General features: G+C 41.7%; 1 protein-coding gene across 2 annotated transcripts; it reads left to right on the top strand.

Moving 5' to 3' along the window:
• The first annotated feature begins 493 nt into the window (after window positions 1–493).
• LOC119168150 (uncharacterized) lies at window positions 494–20,062 on the top strand. 2 transcript variants are annotated; one of them, XM_075867383.1, is made up of 4 exons: window positions 494–590; window positions 1,076–8,774; window positions 11,626–11,707; window positions 15,654–20,062. In XM_075867383.1, exons 2-4 carry the CDS (start codon window positions 8,769–8,771, stop codon window positions 16,025–16,027), a joined length of 462 nt encoding a protein of 153 aa, XP_075723498.1. In that variant the 5' UTR covers window positions 494–590; window positions 1,076–8,768; the 3' UTR covers window positions 16,028–20,062. The 2 variants fall into 2 exon arrangements, with proteins under 2 accessions (XP_075723498.1, XP_075723499.1); XM_075867384.1 differs by lacking the exon at window positions 494–590 and having other exon boundaries at window positions 834–8,774.
• Window positions 20,063–27,817: the final 7,755 nt, after the last annotated feature.

Genomic DNA, 27,817 nt, shown 5'->3' with positions numbered 1-27,817 from the left:
CTCACCACGACTTACGGTGTGCGATTGCTGACCCGCAGGTCGTGCAATGAAATCCCTACTGCAGCGGTTGCATTTTCAATACAGGCGAATATGCCCGTGGCTTAGATTTAGTTGCAGGTTAAAGGGACTGTCTACCTCTCAGAAAAATTTTTCTCATTGCGGCGCAAGTGAAAAGATTGTTCGCCATATTGGCGGCAACGAGCATGCTTTCGTACCAGAAAAAAGGAATTGTAATTTTAACTTGATGTTGAAAGTAGATAAAAAGTGACCACTAGCATCACCCAACAGCAAATGTGCTCAATCTTGACAATCTATTGATAGGACAAGAAATCCTCACAGGCAGATTTATTTTGCTTAAAAACAAACATGTTTAACTTGAAATTGTACTTGAGGCAGCTTTAGGTTGCTCCAGAGACCAATTTTTGCTTTTGTTTTTTCACCCGTTCAAAAAGTCATCCGGTGGCGCTGCTGGCGGTGTGTTCGCTTGCCTTCATGCCTGCCTGCTAATGGCGGAGAAACGCGACAACAGCGTTCGCCGCCGCTCATGAGAACATCAAAAAAGTTTGTGTGTGCCTTAACCAATCGCTAAGGTATTTGTTTTATTAATAAGCAAACTTGATCAAGATGAGAGGGTACTGACGTTTACAGGATGATGTCTGTTTTCAGTCTTTGAAAGCACTGAAATTTGGGCGTGTTTGTACTCGAACATGGTGGTATTTTGAGCGCGTAAATAGACAAAGAACGAAAGGCAGAGGTAGACAGTGCTTGTGCTGTCTACTACTGTCTTTCGTTCCTTGTCTATTTATGCGCTCAAAATACCACCATGTTTTCAGTCTTCCTTTCATCAAATCACTGTCGTATGTATGTCCATAAAACTGTAACTCTGTCATCTGAAATACGAAAGGGCTTTTGTTTACATGCACGTTAGAATAAATTAATCTATATTTCCACACTACTTCCTGATTGATGGAAGTGTGGTGTTGCTATATGCAAAACCCTTGAATTTCAGTTCATTTTCCATTCAAATAAAAAGCGGCTCTTTAGTAACCTGACTTGTAACCTTACTTCTTTGCAGCTTCAGGGCCTGCCACTTAGCCAGCGTCTATGGATGCTCAGAAGCCACACCGGGACAGCTTCACCTGCACTTTGTGCGCACTGCCTGATCTCAAAAAAGCAAGATTCTGTGCTGTGCATTTTGCCACTTCCGTTCGTGATACCAGATTTGTCGAAGCCTGTTGTCGCAGTTATTGAGTGATCGTCTTTGTTTTCTTTTGCAAGTAACCAAGCTTGTTTATTTGAATAGTGTGGAAATAATTCCCGCAATAACACCAGTAACCATTGAAAATTTACTTTATATGTCTCTTTATTGAATTATGATATCTAATAATTCCTTGCCTTTTCGGTAGAACAGCGATTCTATGCTCTCCTTTGTTCAACTTCAAGGTACCTTCTCAGATGTTCCGGTGCAATCTAGCAATTTGTGCTGCTATGCCAAACTTTGCCATCTTGTCAATATTTACGCAGTGATTTGTAGAAAGGTGCCTTTCGTTTCTGTGTCTTTATCTAAATTTGGGACTAGTGCATTCTGTTTTGTTGCTCGCCAAACAATAAGATCTAATCTTCTTTATCTTTTAGGTTCAGAGTTTTGTTACCTCTATGTACTGTACAAATGTTTCTTCAGCTAACTTTTTTTATTTCCTATTATGGTATAGGTTTTTTTTTCTTGCGCACAAGCACTTTGCACCAATTAAGCATTTAGCAATTTCTGATGATTAGTTGTTGCAGATGTGTTTTGTTTTACTAAACAGGTTACTGTGCTTTGCGATTATTTTGCATTCTTCATAATTCAGTGCTTTTGCTAAAAGGTATATCAGCCCTTTAGCTCGTATTATATAGAGGAGTGTCATTGGAAGTCCACTGATTTAATGTATGCTCTTATTCTGCTATAGAATGTGATTTTATTAATGTCTTCTCTTGATAATAATCACTGAAAGGTGGTCTACAATTGTGCTATTCATCTATAGGATTTTGTCTTCATGCTTTTATTTGCTGGGTCATTTCTTCAATATAGTTGAACCTCTTTATGAGAGACGTGCGCCAGTGAGCACTTCTCGCCTTTTATACGAGGTATCTCTTGTAAGCAGGGCATAATGCACGTTTTCTTATCGACCTTTATTTCTGTGTATGCATGCTGGTGTCATATGTTATAGCCATTGTCTCTTATGTCGGTGCAGTGTCTCTTGTGAGGAGGTTTGACTGTATAGGAATTCGCCTCGGCTTCCAGCTTTAGTGCTGAGGAAGCAATGTGTTGTTTTGTTCTTTTATAATTGTCCTAATGTTGTTTAGTTTACTCGTCTGGGCAGGATGACCGCTGGTCATTAAGAATGACTGACCAGATACCAAGAAAAGGCAAACGTGGGAGAGGAAGACAGAAAAGCTAGGTGGGCAGATGAGATAAAAAAAGTTTGCTGGCAGCAGGCAGCACAGGACTGGTTTGATTGATGGAACATGAGAGGAGCCTTTGCCCCTGTATTGGGCGTAGTCAGGCTGATGATGATGATGATGTTGTTCAGTCTCATACTTACCACTGTGCTTTCATTTGGGGCATGCTTATATTTTATTGCATATAACCTGCACGTTATGCAGGGTTATATGCGAGTTAATACGGTATATGTACTGTAGGATAGTCAAGGTATTTTATGACATTGCAGCAAGTGGTTGCAAAGAATACATTTGCTTAGTAACTATAATGGTGTGACACACACGAGTATATTTATGTGCAATAGAGTTGCTAAACAGAACCTGGAGGGACTAGGAAAATGTGTTCTATTTAACAGGAGTTTCGTTTACTGAGAGATGAACAGTTGTGTAGAGTACAAGTATGAAACCAATCGCATCATGGGCAGCTGTTCCATTGAAGCAGCATTTCTGTAAATTTTCATTTACTGAGAATCTACTGTAGTTGTCTTCAAGCCTTTTTTTTATCGGAGACTTTGTGTTAGTCATCTTTCCTCTCATTTCATTTCTTGTGTTGTTCATAGGACGGCTACATGGTAGCATTTTAATAAGGGCAATAAAACACCTGTGTACTTGGTTTTATGCAGAACTTGGAAAAACCCAGCTGGCTCGAAATTAACGGGGGTTTCGCTATTGTGACACGAAAGTTGAAGAATGCTGTTGCCGTGTAAAATGCTAAAATAATTGTTTTCTTTTTGTTTTGAGTAACCTGTCCTGTTTTCTTTGTGCAGCTTTAGAGTCTTCCATCTCTCCTGCAACCGCGGCCACGGACAAGTCGCATCAGGGAGGTCGCCGCTGTGATGTGTGTGACTACAAGGCTGCTACACCATCTAAACTGATACGACACTTGAGGGTTCATACAGGCGAGCGGCCATTTAATTGTCACCTGTGTCCCCAAGGCTTCTCACGAAAGTCCAACTTGAAGGATCACCTGCACGCACATACAGGCCAGCGGCAGTATAAATGCCACTTGTGTCCCGAAAGCTTCTCACGAAAATCCACAATGAGTGATCACCTGAACGCTCATACAGGAGAGCGACCGTATAAATGCTACCAGTGTCTTGAAAGCTTCTCACAGAAGTCCGCGTTGACCATACACCTGCGCCCCCACATAGGCGGCCGGCGATGTCGGTGCCCTTCGTGCATCTGGACGTTTACGTCGAACTTAAACCTCACACGACACAGGCGTCAGCATGCACACTAGTGATCTATTTAATGCCATTTCTACCATATTAGCCTTTTCTTTAAGGTAAAGCTAAATTTGATTTATTGTGCTGTAGAGTATCCAAGCTACGTGGAACATTATAGCCTCTCTATTCATCCTGATAGAGTGGCCTCATTCTCACTAGAACATCTATGTGCATGCTACAAAGTGTGGCAAGAATGTTTTCTTACTTTCTGTGCCTCTATACAGTGTTCTTCCATGACCAGTTAAATATTGTGTATGTTTTAAGGTCAGGGAAATGCCCATGTATTTGTGATGCTGAGTCATCATGAACACATGCTGTGGATGTGTACATTTTGTATTGATTTCAGGAGTCTGATGCAGATGCCTCAAGCTTCTAAAAAGTTGCAATCAGACTGTAAAAACTGACTCATTAATAACTCATAAGTACTGTGTAACGTCACTTTTAGTTAAAGGCCTGCGGCGGCTGCATTTTCGATGGAGGCGGAAATGTTAGGCCCGTGTGCTCAGATTTGGGTGCACGTTAAAGAACCCCAGGTGGTCGAAATTTCGGAGCCCTCCACTACAGCGTCTCTCAGAATCATATGGTGGTTTTGGGACGTTAAACCCCACATATCAATCAATTCGTTAAAGGCCAACTTTTGTGTTTTTGTTTATCACGTCAAAGAGATTTTGCTTGTATGTTGCATAGACGCTCCTCTTGGGCATGATACCAAAAATACAGGGCAAATTTGATAATAATTTTAGATAAGCAATAAAATTGCAACATTAAAATCAAAACACAACTGAACAGTACTGTTTTAGTGTAATGTAGATGTCGCTGAAAATCGGATATCGAGCAAGTTATGCTGGTACTGCGAGCGCAAAGTACGGAAGGTGCAAACACAGTGAATAGTGAATGCTCGGGGAATAGCGGAATCCATTGCAACAGACTGACTGCGCCATGTGCACAAGCTCCTCAGGACTGACGGAAAATGGCAGCTACGATTCAGGTGCATAGAGAGCAAATAATCGAGCACGTGTTTCCTACTTCATTGAAGTAGGAAACACGTGGTTAATTATTTTCTTGCCTGGTTGCGCATTTCAGTCGGATGGCGCCACTTGTCTAAGCAGCTCGAACTTGTAGAGCCGCGATCGGGTAAAATGCCATCGCTGATGAGTTTATGGGATAACAAGAGTTTCTTAACATTGATATGGTAAGAGTGCACAAATTTGGCAACACCAGCATTGAAAGTCGCATTGGTGGTGACAAAGGAATTTTATGTAAGCCGTGTATAAGCCTCCTTTCGCATGGTGCGCCAGGCCCGTGTAGCTGACAGCATGGCAAAGCAGGGTACGAGACAATAACTGATGTTCCACATATATGAACTAATTGACAGTTTGTGCCTTAATTACATCACCTGAATCGCCCTTCTGGTGTAGCAAAGTGTGTCAAAAAGACCATAAACGCTAAGGGAAAATAAACTTTTTTATTCAGATGTTTTGGAGCTCAGCCCTTTAAGGATGCTTTATATTGTTTTTTGCCTGGACATACGAGTGCTTGCCTTGAAGCAGATAGATTCGATGAAAACACTGTAGTCTCTACTGCAGAATTCATTATATTGTGCACTGATGCGAATTGGAAGTGTCATTGGGATACAGGGTCACTTGTATTATCTATGGCACATTCAGTGCACTACTTGTGTTAAACTGTTTATAACTGAACTCCTCGAAAGTTGTTTTTTTGCTCAGTCACTATGTTGGCATAACAGGTTTGGATTTATCATAGGGCACGTAAACATACTATGACCACAGAAGAAAAGTTCAAGCACCAGCATAACTACATCCTAATCTTAGGAGGAATGAAATATATATGTATAAAGCCTCTGCCATAAATAACGAAGTTGGTATTGGCAGATCCTGGAGTGTAGGCTGAAGTTTTGATGCACTGGGGTGTGTTGCCACACCACAGACCCAAACATGTGGGGCTTAGACGCCCTTATGTCATTCTTTTGTGCTGCTGCACATTGTCCAAGCTAACAGATAAATCCTTCAAACTTGCCTTTGACTTGGACTTCTTTGGTGTCTTTTCAGACACCACTTCAGCCTCTCAATGGCAGGGCTTCAAAGTGCGGATGTTGTAATAAAATGTAGGCTATTTCTGTATGCGCCAAGGTTCAAAGGCACAACATACTTGCTTTCAGCAGCTGCTCTTCATAAGAAAAAGCATTTGATGCACTCAACATAAGCAATTAGATTGTATTTGTTCCCAGACTTCTTTTCCCATGGGACAAAAGGGCACCCTGAGGTGCCCTAAGCGTCCATTGACAGCTTGAGCCAACCCGAAGAGTACTTGAGAAATTTTGTGCCTACGGATTAGCCCGCGAAATTTGATGTAGCATCATTCATGACTAACTTGGCTTGCTTATAAATGAAATTCACTCCTTACATGTATTTTGTATTCTTGTAAAAGGTAGCTACTTTTTCCTTCTGAGGTTGTGTTCTGTTGCTAATATCTTATTCCCTTCTTCCTCCCATGACATGCATGCCACCAAACATCAACGAACTCTGAAACCACTTGAATTTAATACCTCACACCATGAACACCTGCTTTGTGGCTTTCTGTCACTATTTTGTGTTGCTTTTTTATTTGTGCCCATATTTTGTTATCTTTTTGTTATTTAGAGTGTCTGTATAAATGTTATTTTGCATTTACGCTATTTTGTTATCTGACATCATTGTGTCCGTTAGTCTAGATGCTTTTCTTTTACGCAGCACGATTTCATCTCTTTTTGTGATGCTCACGTATTTGTGATCTCTCTGTGCTGCCACGTCCACTTTCTGGAACAACTTCTTAATTAGCCCGTTATTTAGGTTCTTCATCAGAGTGGGATCAGCAGCTCTTGAAAGCTGAATTATTTGCAGGCATTTTTAAAACTATTATTATAAGTGCATAACTGAAAAAGATTACCGGGAGGTGGTTTTAAATTTCAATAGTTGTTACTGAAGGTCAACCTTTTTATACTTTTATTCATGTTCAGTGCCCTTGAAAACATGCCTTCTCTGGCTCTTGAAATTCTAGCACAGATGAAATGAACTCATGACAGTCAGCGCAAGAAAAAGGACACAAGTGCACGACACAAGTGCTGTCTGACTGAAATTTTAATGTTAAAAATGTGGCATATATAAGCATGAGCGAGGGTACTGAAAAAATTTCGTCAACCCCGACCAATCACTTATGCTGTAGGTATGAACCCTCAGCATTTTTGAGAGCAATTAAAGGCTGGCCCGTGTACCGGTCTTTTGCTTTTATCATTTCAAATGCTTCAGCGATTTTGCGCGTGCTCTGATCCCTGTGCCGCATCACCACAGGGTATTCGTTAAGCCCGGCCGTGCAACCGCACTATCAACAATAGAGGAAAATATGCCTTGACGGTGTATCTGTCAGAGGCAAGCATGCTCCCTTAGACGGACGTTGAGATACGTCCCATCTCCTCCCCCCCAAAAAAAGGAAAGATGTGTATGCATACACATGTGTAAGGTATGCGTGCGTGCACTAGATATGCATGATTAAATGTGTTCTTTTTTTTCCCTTTTACGCGAGAATTTCGTTTATTGTAGGAAAGTTGTGTATGCTTATCCGAAGCAACATGACTGCCTTGGTAATTGTGCTACAGCTAAGCACCATTTTCAAAGTTTTTAAGAAAACTAGCAGTGGTCATACACAAATGTGTGCTCTGATTTACTTCCATCAGTGGAAATTTTTTTTTTCTTGGCCGTTTCACTTGAACTTGTATATTATAGATTCCACTAATCCTGCCTTGTCATATTGTGATAAAAATTTTGCATTTCATTAATGAACACATTGTAGTTCTGTCATATAACTTCAGGCTCACATAATGCTTGTTCGATATTTCACTAAGTTAAATTTACCATCTTGATATATTTCCGCTCTTATTCAAGGAATGGAGGTTTTATTTTTTCTGACTGTCTTTGTTTCCACTAAAATTGTAACTGTTGCCCGCCAAATGATAACATGTAATATTTTCTCATTTTACACTTGTGCTTTTGTTACCTCTTTATTCTGTACATGCAAGGTTTCTTGGAGGTCGCTTTTTATTTCCTGTCATTATGTTATAGCTTTTATTTTATTGTCCTGTTGCAAAGAGGCGAATTCTGCCACTTAAGCATTTACTAATTTATCACCTGTTTAGCTCTATAAGTGCATTGTGTAGTGCCAACTATGTTACTGTGTTTTGTAAATATTTTACACTCATGGTACTGCAGTGCTTGCACAAATGTTATATGAGATCATTAGCATATTATTTCATATTGTTGCATTGTAAGTTCAGTGATATAATATGCTTACTGATTTGGTATTGTCTTAGAATGTGGTTTCATTGGTGTATTTTCATCAATAATAATCACTGAAAAATGGTTTGTGAGTCTGCTAGGTGTTTTAAAATTATTTATTCACAGTTTCACTTGCCCTAGCATTTTTTAAAATTTTTAAATCTGGGCATCCCCTCTGCTCTCAACTTCAGTGCTGGAGAGCAATGTTGCTTTTCAGGTTTCCTAGTTTATGTTCTTCAGTAGCAAGCTTTCTGGTGGCCTTATTAACAATAACATATGGCATTCTTATATTGTATATTTGATTGTCTTCAAGCTTCCTCTATCACAGGCTTTGTGTCAATCAACTTCACTCGCATCATTGCATTTCATTTACTTTTGATAACCACGGCTACTGTTGCAGTGTTGTAATAGGGATAAAATACCACAATTCTTGTGTACTTGTGCATAAGTTAGAAAAACTCTTGGTGGCTTGAAGTTTATTAAGATATTCTAACTGCAACATGACTCGCAGTTATAGAACGTTGGTTTACAACATCTTAAAATTAGAATTCATTTTCTTTTCAAATGAAAAGCAATGTTTAAGTAATCTGCCTTGTTCGTGCAGCTTCGGGGTCTTTCATTCCTCCTGCCACCATGGATCTGGACAAGTCACATCGGGAATGCTGTCACCACTGTAAAGTGTGCAACTACAAGACTAACAAGTTGTCTAACCTGATACGACACATGAGGGTTCATGCAGGCAAGCGGCCGTTTTAATGCCACCTGTGTCCCCGAGGCTTCTCAGAAAAGTTCAGCTTGAAAAATCACCTGTACACCCACACAGCAGAGCGACCATATAAATGCCATCTGTGGCCCGAAAGTTTCTCACGCAAATTCACATTTTAATAATCATCTGCACACTCATACAGGCGAGCAGCCGTTTCAATGCCACCTGTGTCCCCAATGCTTCTCACAACAGTCCATATTGAATATTCACCTGCACACTCGCACTGGAGAGCAACTGTGTAAATGCCACCTGTGTGCCAAAATCTTCTCGCACAAATCAATATTGAATAATTGCCTGCACACCCGTACAGGCAAGTGATCGTATAAATGCCACCTATGTCCCCAATGCTTCTCTAACAGTTTATATTGAATAATCACCTGCACACTCACACAGGAGAGCAACCGTATAAATGCCACCTGTGTTTCCAGGGCTTTGCGCTAAACTCCATTTTGAAGAATCACCTGCACACCCACCTGGGATAGCGGTCATATCAATGCCCTTTATGACATCAGAGGTTTATGTTTAGGGCGAATCACAGATGACACATGCGTCAGCATGCACACCACTGACCAGTTTAATGTGATTTTTACTGTGTGAACTTTTTCTTTGTAAAGGTAAATTTGACTTGTTCTAGAGCACTGTGGAATTGCTGAGTCATGTGGTACATTAAAGCCCCGCTATTAGTACTTCTAAAACGGCTTCCTTCTGGTTAAGTGTCTATGTGGAAGTTGTATAATGTGGCAAGAATGCTTTATTATTATCTAGTGCCTCTTTATAGTGTTTTTTGCTGGTCAGTTGAATATTATCTGCTAAAAGGCCAGGGAAAAACCCATATATTCATGCTGCCGACCAAGCATGAAGACGTGCGGTGTCCGTAACCGCTTACGCGCAAAATAGAAAAAAAAAAAAAACCTCGGTAAATGAGAAACACCAAGGACACAATGCGATTCGAATCCGGGTCCCCTCCGGGTACGCCCAGTGTTCAAACACTAAGCAATGCCGCTGCTTGAGACTCTTTTGCAAACTGGCCTTAGGCAGGCTTTATCTCACGAAAAGATTGCTTGATATGTGGGGTTTAACGTCCCAAAACCACCATATGATTATGAGAGACGTCGTAGTGGAGGGCTCCAGAAATTTCGACCAACTGGGGTTCTTTAACCTGCACCCAAATTTAAGCACACGATCCTACATCATTTCCGGCTCCATCGGAAATGCAGCCGCCGCAGCCGGGATTCGATCCACGACCCGCGGGTCAGTAGCCGAGTACCTTAGCCACTAGACCAACGCGGCGGGTGTATCTCACGAAAGGAATCGTGTTAATATGAGTAATAAAGCGTTTTAGAGCAGCAAACGAACAACCTGGCATAGTACAACGGGAATTGCTTAACGAGTGGGTCGTTCAGTGCTCCAACCCATTGCAAAAGGTTGTCCTCGAACCCTCACCGCACAGTGGGTATGCGCCACCGCATACCCACAAATTTTGGTCATATTAGGATGTAGGTGAGGGCACCTGTTTTGAATATTACAGGTTTTTAAATTTTTTTTAAACAAAAAACCCCTACGATATGTAGTACCTATGTGATATTCCTTTGGGGTTTCAGAGCATTTAAGAGCATAACCATTCTTGTTGAGGACTTGTATCAGTATGCACAGTCATAGTAAATGCCTAATGTTATTGTTTACCTGCAGAGGCTTTGCACATGTGAATTTTCGTTTTGCTTGTAGAGGGTTCAGCGTATTGGTACACTGAAGAAGCGCGATTGCATGTGTTTCTTTAAAAAGTGGAAATTTAGTCTTTCGCCAAAAGGTTGTGTGCTGATCGAAATCCCAACATGGATGCCTTGTTAACTATGCTGGAGCTTGGATTAAGTTTTTAAGAATATTAATACGGTGCATTCACAAATGTGAGCTGTGATTTTCTTGTGCCAATGGAATGTCTTTCCACTGCCTCGATAACATTGAGCGACCCAGGCCTTTTCTCAAGTGTGCATAAATCCAAGTACACTGGTGTTTTGGTATTTAACCCCCCCCTCCCCCCCCCAGTAAAATGCCACCGCTATAGCAACAGTTATGAACAGCCAAAAATGTGAAGTGAGAGCAATGTTCATTTATACAAATTCTTCAATGAAAAGGCTTCAAGAGAGTTTCATAAACAAAGCATGTCTGAAAAACTGTTTTGCACTTACTAGATATTAATATATATGCAACTGCTAAAGGTGAAGTTTGTGAAACTCTCTTATTGTTCCTAAGAAAATGTATTCGACGTAGCCTATTGCACTCAACTGTCTTGCTGCAATCAGTAATCTTGTCATTGTTTTGCACATATTAGCATGCCTTCAATTACAGCATATTAGAATACTACGTACAACTAAACATCAATCAGGACTACTGAAAAAGAAACAAAATAATATCTCTTTAACGTTGAAGTCGAAGACAGGGGCGATGCCTGCATTTAAAGAGCTGCAACAGAGAGAAAACTGTTAAAAAGGAATTTTCATGACACGTAGTAGAATCGCAATTTCTCAGTGAGCATCATTGATAATACACCAATAAATCCAAATTCTATAGTAGTAAGATATGACTGAATACATTATATCGCTCAATTTCTGATATAGCACTAGGTTTTATATGCTAAATATCTTGTATATCTTTGGTACGAGCACTGAAATACCGACAAAAAAAAAAAATAGATCTGGATACATGCCACTGGTGCACGACTGTTAATCCTTGAGTGGTGTTGCCTTCTGAACCCTTTAATTACAGTTTATTTTCAATTCAAATGAAAAGCAGTACTTGAGCCTGTTCTCTTGTTATCTCTGCGCAGCTTCGGGTTCTTCTATCTCTCCTGCAACTGCGGATGCTGAAAAGCCACATCGGGGACGCTGTTACCCTTGTAACGTGTGCGGGTTAGAGCACGATTTTTTGTCCCATCTGAAACAGCACATGAGGGTTCATACAGGCGAGCGGCCGTTTAAATGACACCTGTGTCCCCAAGGCTTCTCACGAAGGTCCACGTTGAATGACCACCTGCGCACCCACACAGGCGAGCGTTCACATGAATGCCCTCTTTGCTCTCAGGCCTTCTCAAAAAGGGCCACATTGTACACTCACATACTCAGACATAAAGGAAAGTAACCATATTTTGCCTGCGACACGAGAGCTCGCTAAAGTCCCATGCGTGCACCCACACACCACCGGCCATTTCAATGACCTCCACGCCACCGCACCTTTCTGCGTAGTGGACCTATTGAGAGACATCTGTATCGGCAGTAACACCAGTGACAATTTTCAGTGTAATCTCATCTGTGCGAGGTATTTTTTTGTGTGTGGAAATGCATTTGACTGTTCTGGAGCCCTGTGCATTTGTTGCGCTATGCGTGACATGCATGTCTTAGTACTTATAGCACAACGTTCTCCTCAATATAGAGTCTATGTACGCAGTAAAATGGTATGAGAAAGTTTTATTCTTTTTTAGTGTTTCTTCACAGTATTCTTGATAGACCAGTTGTATGTTCTCTTTGTTATGACGCGAATGGAAACCTGTGTACTTGTGCTGGCCAGAAACCATGAAAATGTCTCACTGTCGTACCACTGTGCTGTGTACGTGTAATTTTGTGATAATTGAAGCAGTCTGAATCTGTTCATGGGCGTCTGAAAACTGTAACGAGGCGGTAAAACTCGACTCATTAATTGCTCTAAATGACTGTGGAATATCAATTATTATTACACATACCCTGCTTTTACTTCTGGTACAGCTGTATGACTGGTGCATTGTGTAGTGTTGCTTGGTGAATGATGAGGCGTGGTCTTTACATAATAAGCTCATACCTTTGTTGCCTCTGTGTTCACTACACATGAGCTTTATCTTGAGCCTATCTTTGTTGTAGCCTGTTATTGTTGTTTTAGCTGTGTTGATTTACTCTTGGGTACAAGCACTTTTCACTAAATAAGTGCTTAACCGTTTGTCACATTATTATTTCTAATATTACTTTTGGTCACATTAAATGAGATACTAATAAGAACACACAACGATGCCGAAAAAGTATAGCAGAAGTCAGTAGTAATTCTAATTAATGTAAATGTAAAAAAAAATAGAAAATGGATTAAACAATAACTTTCCGTTGACTGGGACCGAACCTGTGGCGTTCAAATAATGTGTTCAAAATGAGAGCGTCGGACGCGTTATTCGAAGGTTGCAGGTTCGGTTCCTGCCAAGGGAAAGTCATCTTTTCGTCCACTTTGCTTTGTTTACGTTTGCAGTACAATTTCTGCTAATAACATCCCCTATACTTTTTTCGACATCGCTGTCCGTCACTTCTCATTAATATTGCGTGTAACAATGAGGGAGAGAGAAGCAACTTTATTGAAGTGGAAAAGGAGTTTTTCACAGAGAGAAGGCGGTCAAGCCGCACCTGGCCGTCACCTCCTCGGCCCTTTGTGTGGCTTGGATCTGTATGTCAAGGCTCGGTTTACAGAGTACAATTTTCCACGCCTCGGGTGAGGGATTGGTCAGGAGATCAGGCAGCTGTGGTTCCTCACTGCAGTCCCATTATATGTTAGAGAGGCAGGTGACGGAGCCACACCAAGAGCAATGTGAACCGAAAAAGAGGGGAGCACTAAATAAGTGTGCATATCTGTGGGCACGCACAGGAATGAGTTCGTCTGGATGTGACGGCATGCGACCTCTTGTGGTTTCGTTAGTCAAGTATGTGGTGGTGGCTTGGCTTAACGCGTGAGACGATAGTGCTGAGCTATTTCGTGATAGCAGGTCCGGGGCTCACCGCGGTCCTCGGGGGTCCGTGGCACGGCACGTCGCTCAGTTGACGAATTTTCGAGCTGGCCGTTGGCCGGCCTCGTTACCTGGGTTGCCAGCTTGTGCGGGGTTTCAGCCAAAAGATAAGGGAAGTTAATGCTCGTCTTCACGGTAGGTGAGGAACCGCCATTCAACAAAGAAAAACCAGCCCTTAAATTTTCATTTCTTTCCTTCAACTAAAATATTGTATATTGCAAATGTCGTGCATTCCTGGTATTTCAACCCTTATTAGCATTTCATTGTGCTTAACATGTTCCTATGCAAGTTCAGTGATGGCTCTGATTTGCGGATTTGTTATTGCCATTGAATGGAGTTTAGTGAAGAAATGTCTTGGAGTAATGGTCATTGTAGAAATGCTTTGATCTTTCTAGCTTCTTTTTTTTTTTTTTGACACCCGTAATTAAAGACGACTTAATCTCTGTTTTTGTAAGGGCTTAAGAGGCATTGCTTTGAAGAATTTAGGCCACATGACAGTACTTCAATCTCTGCTGAACATACGACCTGTTTATGCCAGACTATTTCAAGGTTAAACCGTTATTGTTGTACAATGTCACTTGCATTATCTACGGCAGATTGAGCATACTGGTATAAGGCTTTTCATAGCCAATCTCTTCGAAGGATTTTTTTTAAAATTTACAATGGTGGCCTAACACGTTTGGATTCATGGCAAGACATAGGAATTTACTGGTGGGTAGCACACGAAAAAAATTCAAAAATCAGCATAACTACATTTTAATTTCCCTAGGAACGTAAGGTATTGTATATAGGGTGTTTCAAGAAATGTGTCCACTATTCTTTAAATATCAGCAAAAGGCCATATTTGCTCGTTGTCTTGATAGTTGCTTTTTCTGTAGCGATAAGCTTAAAGCATATAGTGGCAAAGCCTGCTTTCCGTCTCGTATTGTTCACTTTTGCTAACAATTTATTCCCCCCTTTCTCTCCTTAGATGCATGCCACCAAATACCAGACGACTATGAGGCCAATTGGATTCATTGCATCACGTCATGAATTGCTGTTTTCTGTCTTTCTTTGAATATTTCGTGCTATTTTCTGTCTCTATCTACATTTCGTGATGTCGCATTTTTGTATCTCATACTTAGAGTGCTTTTCGTTCGCACAGTATTGTTCCATCCTTTTCGGCCATGCTCATGTATTTGTAATCTCTCTTTTCTAGCACGGTCGATTTCTGGAACCACTTCTTAATTACGTTGTTCAGTTTCTAAGAGAGTGGAGTTGATTGCTCTTGAAAGTTGAAGGACTGCCACAATTATTTATGATTAATACAAACCCACGACTAAAAAAAATTGATGAAATGCTTTCCTGGTTCACAATGGTCATTTTTAAAATGCTACCTTTTTATGATTGTTTTTCTTATGATATTTAAAATATGCGTCCCGTTGCTCATAGAACCCTAGCTCAGAGGAAATAAGTACCTGTCTTGTTCCACATTGTGTTGTTTAGACTAGCACCCATGCTCGTTCACCATGACTAGGAGCCAGTGTATTTTTATATATCTACTGAGGTATGTTTAAAAATATAAAGATATTGAGACAACTGTACTGGGTAGAAAATAACCTTTATTAGTATAGTAGCAATGTGTTTCATTAACTTGGTCCTTGAACACTAGCATGTGTGTGTGTGTGTGTGTGTGTGTGTGTGTGTGTGTGTGTGTGTGTGTGTGTGTGTGTGTGTGTGTGTGTGTGTGTGTTTTCAGCAAAAGGGATATGTTTACCAGTGTGCTTTGTTCCTGAGTGTGCCATGAAGCCATTCACATAGCAGCGATAGAGTTTGAGCCGGTCGGTGTTATTTTCTTTTTTAACTTTTTGATATTTTATTGCCACGGATGCAATAGCTGTATTTCAGAAAGGGTCAGATTATGTAGGTAGTTTCAAAGTGATGAAATTTTCCCCTGCTGCCCGACTCGTAACAATAGTGTATTGCTGCCACGGAAAACCCTTGCACTTCAGTTCATTTTCTGCTCAAATGGAAAGCGGTACTTGAGTGAGCTATCTTGTTACCTTTTCTGTGTGCACACCCAGGGTCTATCACCCAGGCAGAGGCCACGGTTGCTGTGAAGCCTCCTCGAGAAAGCCGCCATCGTTGCCCCTACTGCAGCTACGAGACTCCGACTCATATGGAGCGGCACATCAGGGTTCATACGGGCGAGCGGCCCTTCAAATGTCACCTGTGCGAGCGAAGCTTTGCATTACAGACCACATTGAATGATCATGTGCGCACCCACACAGGAGAGCGCCCTTATGCATGTCACCTGTGCCCATTCAGGTCTGCACATAGGTACACCCTGAAGAATCATGTGCGTACCCACACAGGCGAACGGCCATATCAGTGCTCTATATGTTTGCAGACGTTTACACGCGGTGATAGCCTTAGAATACACATGTATCAGCATTAACGCCAATGACAATTTGAGTGTACGGCTTTGCAATTTTTCTTTACATATCTGACTTTTTTTTATTAAAATGATGAAATAGGAGAGGTTGGTGCCATTATGGTGGCACCGGCTACTCCTTTTCTCTTAGTAGGCAAGATATGCCGTATGATCAACAATATGGGCATGGAATGCGAGACTGTACAACATACAATGTGATAGTACACAATAGCCGAACTTCACAGGTCAGTTCACATTCAACTAAGAGATTTATATGTTCCACACACCAGGTCAGTTCACCTCACATGACAGGTCATATTTGCCTGGTAGTATGTACACAATTTCCTCATACAAGGTCAGTTCACACGGAGACAGGTGATTTCACATATGAAGCACACTGTCTAAATATTACATATTTTTTTGTGCATGAAGACGAAATCATTTACGGTAGGTCAATATTTTCATAAAATATTTGATTCTTTAAGAAACTTCTTGAAGGCAACAAGTGCTCTTTTCTGAAGACCTGCAGTTGGTGATGAACCTAGTATTTTCGTCCCTGTGAAAGGCCTCCTATCTAAAAGTTGCAAACTTCCACGTAATACTTGTCTTTGTGTTTCATATTTCGGACACTCCAGAAGGAGGTGATGTAAATCATGGTCAGGGTGGTCGCAGGAGCACTCTGTACTAGGCGCACGTTTTATCCTGTGTAGGAAGCGTCGCGTAAATGCAGCATCAAGCTCTAGGCGGTGGACCATTCACGGAACGCTAAAGCCCCAGATTGAGTACTGGTAGTTCATTTTTTTTTTTTGTTCAGTTGATCATCAATTAGCATGCAGTGTAATGTGGCAAGGATGTTTCATTGTTTTCTCATGCATCTTGACAGTGTTCACTGACCAATCGAATATTTTGTTTGATGTAAAGTCAATGAAGACTCGTGTATTCTTGCTGATGAGCAGCCATGAGGACATGCTGTACAGAGTGCTCTCTGATACAAAGACGACATCAAGACTTCAGCATAACAACTTGTGCACTGAAGCCTAATTATAACGAAGTTGCTCCTTACACGAAAAAAGTTTGTTATATCAGAGAGTTTGTTATAAAGGTACATTCCCAATGGTAAACCTATTGCAAGGCTACTTTTTATTTACTTCGTTATAATCTATATTTTGTTATATATGGGCTCGTTAGATCGAGGTTTAAGTGTATGTGGGATTTCTCTAGATAACCAGGCCATGTTGCGGCAAATCTAGTTGCTCAAGATGATGTTCCCTCTGACCTACCCGTTTGAGTCTGTTACACCGATACAACTCGAACTGAAAACTGTGGAAGCGGAAGTATGTGTGTCAATTAGCCCTAAATTGTTCGGTTTCTGTACACATAAATCACATAAATCCACATAAATCAGGAGTCTCAAACTCGCCTTGGCTGTCCGCCTCCGTGGGACACGGCTGGGGTGCTCCGCTGCTGACCCGAAGGTCACAGGTTTGACCCCGGCCGTGGCGGCCGCATTTCGATGGAGGCAAAATGATGGAGGACCGTGTACTGCGTAAAGCCAGAAGGGTTAGGGCCCTAACTACTACCTTCCCCAAATCCGGATGGAATAAAGTGTTTTACCGAGGAAAAATAATAAAAATTAGATTTTCTTAAAGTTTTCAAAAAGTGCCCCCTTCGCCCCTATAAATTCTTTGCTACGGGCCTGGCGATGTCGATGCAGGTTAAAGAACTCCAGATAGTCGAAATTTCGGGAGCCCTCTACTACGGCGTCTCTCATAACCATATTGTGGATTTGAGATGTGAAACCCCAGTTAGTATTTCATTGTTAAACTCAACTGGGTTAGCGGCCCACACGTTGCAGTTGAACAAGGTTGAAGCGAGGGAAGATGTGGTGGAAGAGGGTATAATAAAATATCGCCTAACTCTGCCGAGTGGGCCTAGCCAGGTGGCGTCGAGTTAACTCGTGTCTGTTTGGACCTCATCAAACTCACTCACTCGCCTAACGCTGCCATTTGGAAAATCACACATCCTGTATTTTATATATGGATCATTTTTGCAGTATAGTATTCGTCATCAGAATTTGAGGTACGTAATCACACCGATTCCCAGAATCACTCGAATGTGGGCGCAGGTTGTGAAATCATGATTTTGTTTGGCAGTTGTATTTCAACGCTTGGTGACCCTAAGGAGTGGTTCAGAAAAAAAAATTATTGAATTCAGTCTCGTCTTTGTCACTCAACAGATCAAAGAGTTGTTAATTGCCGTGGGTGAGTAAATAACGTGGGCACCATTTAGCGTTTTATTTTTTTGCGAAGCCACGAGCTGCTTGGAAAAGTCCGCGCTTCTTTCATGCAGCTGGCAAGGCGCGTGTTTGAGACTCTTGACATAAGGGGTAAACGTCTCGTTACTACTCGAGACCTTGCAGAAGCCGATGCTTAAGAGAAGATGTGACTCGAAAAAATATATATCTTTTATCTGTAGCTGAAGGAGATAAATATTTTCACATAAGTTTGCATGTTGATTTCAAAGATGTATTCAGTTCTGTAGTAAGTTGAATAGTTATTAGTAAGTTGAAACTATTATAACTATGAGTCATTGATGTCTCGCAACACTCCACATTAACTGCAGAATGTAAATAACTGTCAAAAAAGTGTGTATAACACATTTAAATGAAAAAGAAAAATTGTAATGTAAGAAGTGTTCAATGCTCAGCCCATGCTAATTGCTTACTTTAAATTCATAATTGTGTAAATGATATCATGCTTTAAAAAAGATAATTGCACTCTTCACATGTTGAGAAATATGTGACAAAAAATTTTATCTTGATCTGGCTATCAAGTACCAAAAGTCTGATGCCAAAACTTGGGATGTTGTCTAAAATTGCATCTCAAGAGAAATGCAATTGAAACGTAGATATGAAGGCTCATTTGTGTGGCAATGATGTGTTTTTTTTTAAATGTCTTCTATCATGAGAGCTTGGGAATTACTGTTATTTTGGGCATGTGGCTTTGGTGAACTGCTCATGCAAAATGCAATGGCAAGCTGCCAGGGGACAATTTCCAGGGGACTGTAGACAATGAGCTCTTCTTAGTTTATATAGCCACCTTGTGTTTTTTTAAAAATGATATTATTAGCTTACTAACTACTATCTTGATTTTTTTTGTCATGAAAGTAGAGAAACCAAACTTGTGAAAGCAATTAAGAAAAAAAAATTACAATTTTAGAAAAAACCTTGCATTTTTCGAGTCCCATCTCCACATAAATACAAGATGTTAACAAAAGCTACAGATTTAAAACTGCCAAAGTGCAAATCCAAAACTTTTTTATTGAGTTGCGATATTTCACATAAAGATACGGAAAAGTTCTTGAGATAAAAAGCTGGAACCAAGACAACTTGCTTACTCCGTGTATAACTTCAGAATTATGGTATTTGCGCCGTACCTTGGCTGACTCCCCCTGCGATACTAAATTAATTCTGTATAAAGCGTTGATTTGGCCTATTTTAGGATATGCCTCTGTTGTTTGGTACCTTCACGAATACGGTGACCTAAAAATACTTGACAGCGTCCAACGTAAAGCCATCCGTTTCATATGCCGTAACTACAGCCGCAAGCTCCAGCCATCACAGGCCCTGCAATCACTAAACATTGTATCATTGCATTCCTGTTACCGTGTCGAATTTTTGAAACTATTATATACAATGATCTACTCCTCCACTGGCATCCTTGGCGGTAACAACATAGCATTTATGAACGAAACTTGCACACGCATTTCGCACAACTTGAACGTAAAGCCTTTATTTGCTCGTACTAACACATTCAAATTCAGTTTTTGTCCGCATACGGATTTGCTCACTATCATTAAAGATTTCATTGATGCCGCTACTAACCATTTCAAACATATTTAAGTTCTTGTTTGTAATATGCAAAGTGTTGTTTTCTTGCCCATTGCTCTAATGTATTTCAGTTTTATATTGTTGTTTTTTTTTTGCTCTGTTGTTTTCGTTCTATATTAATTGGGCTGCAGTATATTCAAATAAATAAATAAATAGTCTTCATGAGCGTCCTTGACTGTTTTATTCTGCTACGCTTCTCTTTGCCCAAGCTAAGCGCATGCTCGTGTCCAGTGCAGCACTTCATTACGCTCCGCAATTACTAAAGCGAAGGCTTTAGAAGCCTCGTCAAATGGGAAATTGTCAGTGGTGACTATCCTGTGGCCTAGGGGATGATTGATGCAAAAAATCGTTATTTGATGTCGTCCCAATATGATGTCACAAATTCTGGCGTAATGTCATGTACGCCACGTCATGCTGTTGTAGTGCCCTCTCTTGTGCGGGAAACAAAACCGTAGGGCGCGGGACAACAAGGGAAGAAAATGAAGACTGCGCTTGGAGGTTGGGCGTGTCGCCACTCATGTTCCAGACATCAACTGAATTAAGAAAGAATTAAGATGGCTTCTGCCTTTGGATCATATTAAATGAATGCACAAGGATCGCTGTGAGTTTATTGCGATAGCGATTATTAGAAACTCTCGGTGATTTTTTCCATCGCTTTAGTCATGTGCCATATGTATATACCATGTGCCATATGTGGATATGTATGTGTGTATAGATAAAAGCTACAAATCAAAATAGTTCAAAAGGCGCCCAATCAAAAGGCGCACTTCACCGTGACATGGTGTACTGTTGGGGAGCTGCCACTGCCTGGACAAGAGTCGGCGTAGCGGTTGGGGTAGAATTTATGCATGGAAAGGAGGCTGGGGAACGTATTCGTTCAGAGTTGGCACGGTGCCACCTCTTCCTCTCGGGAGAACGACGGCGAGGGCGTGTGCATGGTGCACTTAACTCTGGTGTAAAATGCCAATATGTCTCGGTATGTGACCCACTTGATCTGGGCTCTCGGCCTCACCATGCCGGGCGGCTCAGTGAGTAAGTTCTCGAGCGACTTCGTGAGGACATTCCTGGGGAGGTTTACATATTAACTGATTCACAACATGCATGCCGAGCCTTTTCGATGAGACGCGGCTTTTCCATTAAGGTGGCCCACCACATTCTACTCAAAGCAACAAACATCGACACATCCATCCCACAGCGTGTCCACTTGCTCTGGACTTCTGGTCATGCCTTCATGCCGGGTAATGATTTCGCACTGCTGAAGAAGCATTTCGTTGCCTTCGTCGACGACTCGTGAAAGAGGGGGAGGGGACGCAAATGGGCAATAGGATGGTCACGCCGCACACTGGATTGAACTCCGCCATAAGCTGCTTCGCACCTGAAAAACGCCGCCATGTTGGGCTGCGCTCGGGGGTACTATAAAAGAGGTCGTTGGGAGTACAAATCGCTCATCTTCGGCTGTGCATTTTTTGAGAGTCATGTCAATTTGTGCGCTCAAAAAGGACTATGGCGGCGCCCATGGGAGCCATATGATGCATAGAGTTTCCTAAAATTTATATGAAACTCGCTACATACGCCAACGTCAGCAATACCAACTCCCACCAGGCTCTTTCACATGAGAGGAGGCTGTCACACTCCGCCGGCTGCGAACTCGAACTTTCCTGAATCTGCACTTAATACCCAATGCCTGTCCAGGATGCGGCGCTATCCCCACAACGTTTCACGTCCCATTAGAGTGTACTAGAGTGCAAGCTGCCTCCTCCCCTAATGCATCGGCCACCCGTACCCCAGAGCAGTGGTAGCAATGGAAAAGCACCCTTCGCGACGGCGCCCCCCCGAGATCTGTTGGGCCCTCGTTCTGCGGGCCCGGGCTGTCGCAGAGATTGCCATATGTGTCCTGAAATAGGGACCCTCCCAGTTTTTTTCGAATTTGATTAATAAAATGTTTTCAACATATATGGCGTGGTAACGGCAGAGATACATGAAACTAACCGCACCAGATGGGAGATGGCGGTACTTGGAGTGTTGACTAGATGGACCCACGGACGGACGGACAGACAGACTAGCAGATGGATGGATGCACGAACAGACAGACAAACAGATAGATCGACGTACTCACGGATGGGCGCACGGACAGACGGTCGGATGCATGAATCGACCAAGGAGGATTAAAAAAAATTTTTTAATCCTTTTTGGAATGCACGCACGGATGGTCGCACGGATGAACGGAAGCAAGAACGACCGGACGGACGGAAGCATGGACGGGCTGACGAACGCTTCGCCCCACTCATCATAATTCACTCCGTGGATGTGCTGTAATTTTAAAAATTTTTTTACGGAGTAGGATGCGTCAATGTGCCCACATAATCAAATGGTTGGGTAAACACAAATCATCATCATTGCAGTGCCATTTATTCCTCCAAAGCTTCTCTCAAAAGGCCACATTGAACGGTCATCTGCTTATCCACTGAGGGGAACGTCCGCATAAGTGCCACCTGTGCCCCCAAAGCTTCTCACTCAAGTCAACACTGAACAAGCATCTGCGTATCCACACTGCTGAACGACCCTATGATTGCCTTTCATGTGCCCAGAAATTTAAGCAACTAGCACACCTCACAGCACACCTGCGTGCGCACTGACCTTTACAGAGAAATGTCTACTGAACGAGGCTTCTCTTTGTTGGCAAATGCACATTCAAAGGTTGTCTTACAGTGCTCTGGCATTGATGGGTAACGCTGGATTAATGTAGCGCAACATTCCAGTTGATTGTCACTGAGCACCAAATTTATGTAATAGAATGCAGCTAGAATGTGTCATTATTTGTCATTGCTTAATTACAGACATTGTCACTTCCTATTGGAATATATTCTCTGTGTTATAAGGTCAGTCAAACACCCATGTATCTCTATTGACGAGACACTATGAAAACAACGAAGAAGAGCGATTGTTAGGCTGTTCATATACACATTTTGTAGTGCTAAGTTAGGCAGTTTGAATAGTGAATATACATACATAGCATTAATGATTTATGGCCTTCTATTAATCTGCAAACAAGCATTACTGCTACTACAATTATAGGGACCCTGGAAGTGCAGCCTCACCATGGATATAATGGTTCAAATAGTCTGCAAGTGCGATAAGATGCGATCACACTCGGCACACTGTAGGACCTTCAAGAAGACCTTTCAGGAGTTTCCCACCACCTTCACACTCCTGAGAAGTTGGGGCTAGCGTTTTAACGGTGTGTGCTGTACGAAAAAAAGAAGGTTATGCTACTGGCTGCCCTGGCACAGATGAAGGCAAATTCTAATGCATGTGACGATGAGGTTGACCATAATCAAGCATCTGTTTATTCATTTTGTAAATAGTTTGTGGCCATAGTATGGGCTGCAAAAGTGAAGTTTGCTGTGTTCACGTGTCCTTCACACAAGCAGTCTGATCTCTGTATGCAGCTTGCGACATCGTGGCTATTCATGGCTAAAACTTGCCCAACAAAAAACATGAACGTCTCTTCTCGTCTGTGTCTTTTGTTGTGCAAGTTTTAGCCATGAATCAATACCAATTGCCAAACTTTAATCGTGGCTATGTCGTGTGTTCGCTCACTTCGGTGTGCCATGCTCATCTTACGAGCATTGTGAAAGCCACTTTTCACAGTCATGAGAGGTTGTTTTTTCTTCTCTTGTACAAGGATCAGCCAAGCTCATTAATTTGACCAGTATCGGGATGGTTTTTACAGTAACCAGTGCCAGTAAACCTCCAGAACGTACTTTGTATGTGACGTTAAGAATTGTGGCGCAGTGATACCCGCGCATCCTGAATGCTCAAAAAGGGGGAGGGGGTGAGGAGTTCGATATATTGTATAGTTGGATACGAAACAGTGAAGCAAGAGACGCAGGGCCACAGATATATGTGGGATTTCTTTTTACCACGATTTGTCAAAAGGTGCAGAATATATGCAGAGGCAAGTTATACGCAAGAAAGTACGGTATCTATGTGAGCTGTGTTCATGCTTTCACATGCATCAGCAAAACCCCTTCTGACTGGGAAGCCAATAATTTATATGAGGAAGCCAACTTCTTAGGGTGTTTCATGTTTGGCATACGAAGTGTACTGCATTTCTTTGTTAAATGTATCTTTAGATTTTTTTTTATAAATTGACATTATGGCATTCTTGTGTTCGAAAGTAGTTTGACAAGAAGGAGGATTTAATTTACCTGGCATTGACATAGTTGGGTTCTGGGTTTGTAAACATCTCAACTTTCTGTTTGAACATAGTCATCTGAATAGCTTCATAAAATGTTCCAGTGCAACCGAACAAATATTGCTGTCGTTTATATTGGGGGTGAAGCTCCTAAGGGCGTGGGTCTGTCCATCCCTTGTATGTATGTACTTGACCGTCCATAGTTTCACCTTTGCCAACTACTTCATTCTTGCAAACATCCCACTACACCCCATCGCCGATCCACCACTTCACCGACCATAAAGCGAATACTGTTGAGAAGTAGCCAATATGAAATGCGAGATGGTCATGTACTTGTTTGCAGGCGTGCCTTAAAGAACTATATATTATCCACTGTGTCCATACTTTGTTTGTTCGTGACCGCCTACAGTTCCATCTTTGCAGACTGCCCACTACTTCGTCCTTGCAAACATCCCACGACGCCCCATCACCCATCCATCACTTTGCCAACCATAAAGCCCTTATAATGAAGGGCGAATAATGAAGGGGGAACGGATGCAACGTATAGCTACCGCTTACAAATAATCAAATTTATTGTATAACTATATGCAGTATTTGTCACATCTTTGACTATGTAGTGGGCGATATTCAGCACTTCGCCCCACTTATCGTCATTCACTCAGTGGATATGCTGTGATTTTTTTTAATGTGTGTGCAGCCACTTAAATTCAATCCTGCAGGTTTTTTTTTTTTTACTAAGATAGCTGCAAGACGTATTTGGAACCATGTGATATTCCTTTGAGTTTGTAGCACTTGTAAGAGCAATAATTCTTTAACCATACCCTTTGAGCACTTATGTCACAGTAATATATTACAATAAATACTACAGTGTCAGATTTTTAGTGAAACATTTTTTGGGCTCTGTTAACATTCTTGAAGTAAAGTGTTAAAATGCGAAGGGTTCAGCGTACATGTTCACGAAAAAAGCGTGATTGCATGTCATATCTTTTTTCTGTGGCAATTCAGGTCTTTTTTTGTAAGGAAGTTGTTTAGTGATTGGAATTCCAACACGTATACCTTGGTAATTGTGCTGGAGCCAAGCATTACTACGAAGTTTTTAAGAACATTAACACTGTGCATATACGGATGTGAACTCTTAATTTTCTTATGTTAATGGAATATTTTTCATCTGCCTCAACTATTTGGTTTGAACCTGTTATTCAAAAAAATTCCTCCAATCCTGTTGTTTCTTTCATTTTGTAAACAGCAGATTTCCTTTTGCCAACGAGCAGGTTGGACTGCTGTCATGTATTTTCAGGTTCACTCAATGCTTGTTTTATGTCTCACTCTCAAAGTTCAATTTACTATCTGGTAAATATTTATGCAGATACTTCCTTTATTTGTAGAATTTAGGTTTTTTTTCTGTCTTTCTTACCCCTAAATTTGCACCTGGTGCCTTTTGTTTGTTGCTTGCCAGATGATATGTAATCTTTTCTCATTTGACTCTCACACTTTTCTTACCCTTATGTTTTGTGTATGCAAGCTTTCTTGGAGCTCGTTTTTTTTTTATTTCCTGTTATTATGGCACCACTTGTTCGTTGCGTTTTCACACACAAACAGTTTGCACATATCAAGCATTCAATATTTCGTTGCATGATTAGTTTTGCAAGTAAGTTTTATAGCACCAAATAGGAATATTTCGAACTCGCGATATTCCAGTGCTTGCATTGAAGATATGTTAAGTCATTAGCATATTACATGTAGTGTTACGCTTGAAGGTGAGTGGCATAATAGACTAAATCATTCATTATAGTCGGGAAATGCAGTTTTATTGATGTATTTTCATCAATACTAATCACTGAAAAATGGTCTGTGATAACACAATATAATTTTGAAAATTAAGTCTAGTTTTTTTGTTGTTGTCGCTGATTTATCTAAGTGTAGGCATCCTTTCTTGTTTTCGCCTTTGGTGCTGAAGAGATACTATGGTGCTGTTTTTTCGTTGTCCTAATTTATGTTGTTTAGTAGAATACATTCCAGTATGCTGTCGTTCAAGGCATGCTTATGTCTAAAAGGAGGTCAAGGTACAATAACAAAAGCCCTGCAACATGTAGTTTTCATCGGTTCTTCCCAAACTTTGGATTGCACTAACACAGCTGAACCCTGTTAAAAGAGACACTGATAAGAGAGACACCAGTGTACCTACAGTAAAATACAGGTTGATAAGAAAAGGTATATTAGGTACCCTGCTTATAAGACACATCTCATATAAGGCAAGCCTGCTACCTGGAACGGGCCTCTTATAAAGGGGTTCAGCTGTATCCCTGTGCGAGTGGCAATGCCAAAACCAAATTCTATTCTAATTTTATGTCAACGGAGAAACCTGATGGCTTATAGACTAGACCGACATTTTATGGCGATTTCTGTGACCAGACGTGACACATCTGCCAGGAGGTGCGTGCCCGTTGTGCCACTCCCAGGCTAGGCCCCTGCACTCGACTAATAAAACTGAATTTAGCAAAAACAACTCAGCATTGATGCTCAGGTGTGCAGCTCACTCAGTGGCCACTTTTTTTTTTTTAATCATTCGTGAACCCGCAAAGATTTTGCTATGCATGTTTAATAAAGCTGAGAATGGGGAAACAACCCGGAATTTATTATCGCGTGTGCTGCAAACATTTTCGCGAAAATATTTTGTGTATTGCATTGGGATTGATACCTGGCGAGTACAGCGTGCGACTCTGAGGGAATGGACAGATAGGAATTGGCGTAGTTTATGTATTCACGCGAGGCCGACAGACTTTTGTCTGCTGACTGCAGCTCAGGGCGGCGAGAATGATTTTGTCCTGATGCTGTCATTTTGCGTTGCATATTTGGACATTTCTTCTGTTAGCAGCCGTGATGTGCTTGAGCTCCTGGTAAGCAAATTGGCAGATTCCAGGGACCGGTGGAGTCACTGAAAACAAGACACGGTAATTGGAATAGTCGAGCAAATGATGCGAGCAGGTATCGTTGCGCACCACATACATCAGTCACCACACCCCGCAGAGACGCGCGGGCAGTGAAGCCGAGGATTATGGAGACTATGCGGGTGCACTTTCCACTTAATGAAATGTATGCCTTATAAAATGGTCGTGCAGCAATAATTCTAATGAAAGTAGCAGGCCGCATAAACCACGGTTGTTATGAAGAGTAACGCTGTAGCTGCAAAAGATCTTAGCTTTGCAAACATAAATGTTCGCAAAATGTGATAGTGCTTCGATATACAGATTCCTAGACCCATTTCACGAGAGTGCCTCTTCACGTACGCACACCATCGAAAGCGCACGGTGAGGCCACACGTTGGCTCGCTAAAAATCTTTGCTGGCAAACACACTGCCGCTTGTGAAGCGAGAACATCCACTGCAGAACAGCCTGAGTCACAGAAGTTTATTTGTTTGTTCGTCGCCTAAATGATCTTGGCTCACTGAGCTTCATCGATTTACACGTCCCGGACGCCGGCGCCGCATTCGTTTTTCTCGGGGACCAACTAGAAGGTCTGCCCACTGGTCCGGGATCACTCGGACGCATGTTCGTTTTTCGCGTGCCTGGCGGCCTGCGGGCGGCCCGGGACCGCCCGAAATATTTATTTCGGGCCGCTAGCAGACGACAGCGCGGTGCGCATGCTGTGCGGCCATCTTAAGTTAGACACGGGAGATTTTCGATGCGCTCTTGTTCTCTTCTTGCTTTTCTGTCCACTTCTCGCATG

This window comes from Rhipicephalus microplus, chromosome 6, assembly GCF_043290135.1.
Source record: "Rhipicephalus microplus isolate Deutch F79 chromosome 6, USDA_Rmic, whole genome shotgun sequence".
Classification (NCBI taxonomy): domain Eukaryota; kingdom Metazoa; phylum Arthropoda; class Arachnida; order Ixodida; family Ixodidae; genus Rhipicephalus; species Rhipicephalus microplus.
This window is presented reverse-complemented; position numbering and strand designations above follow the sequence as displayed.

Excerpts from the sequence above, each read along its gene's own strand:
- LOC119168150 (XM_075867383.1), top strand. Across the intron at positions 11,708-15,653 it reads TACCCTTGTAACGTGTGCGG|GGTCTATCACCCAGGCAGAG; the intron begins GTTAGAGCACGA and ends GTGCACACCCAG.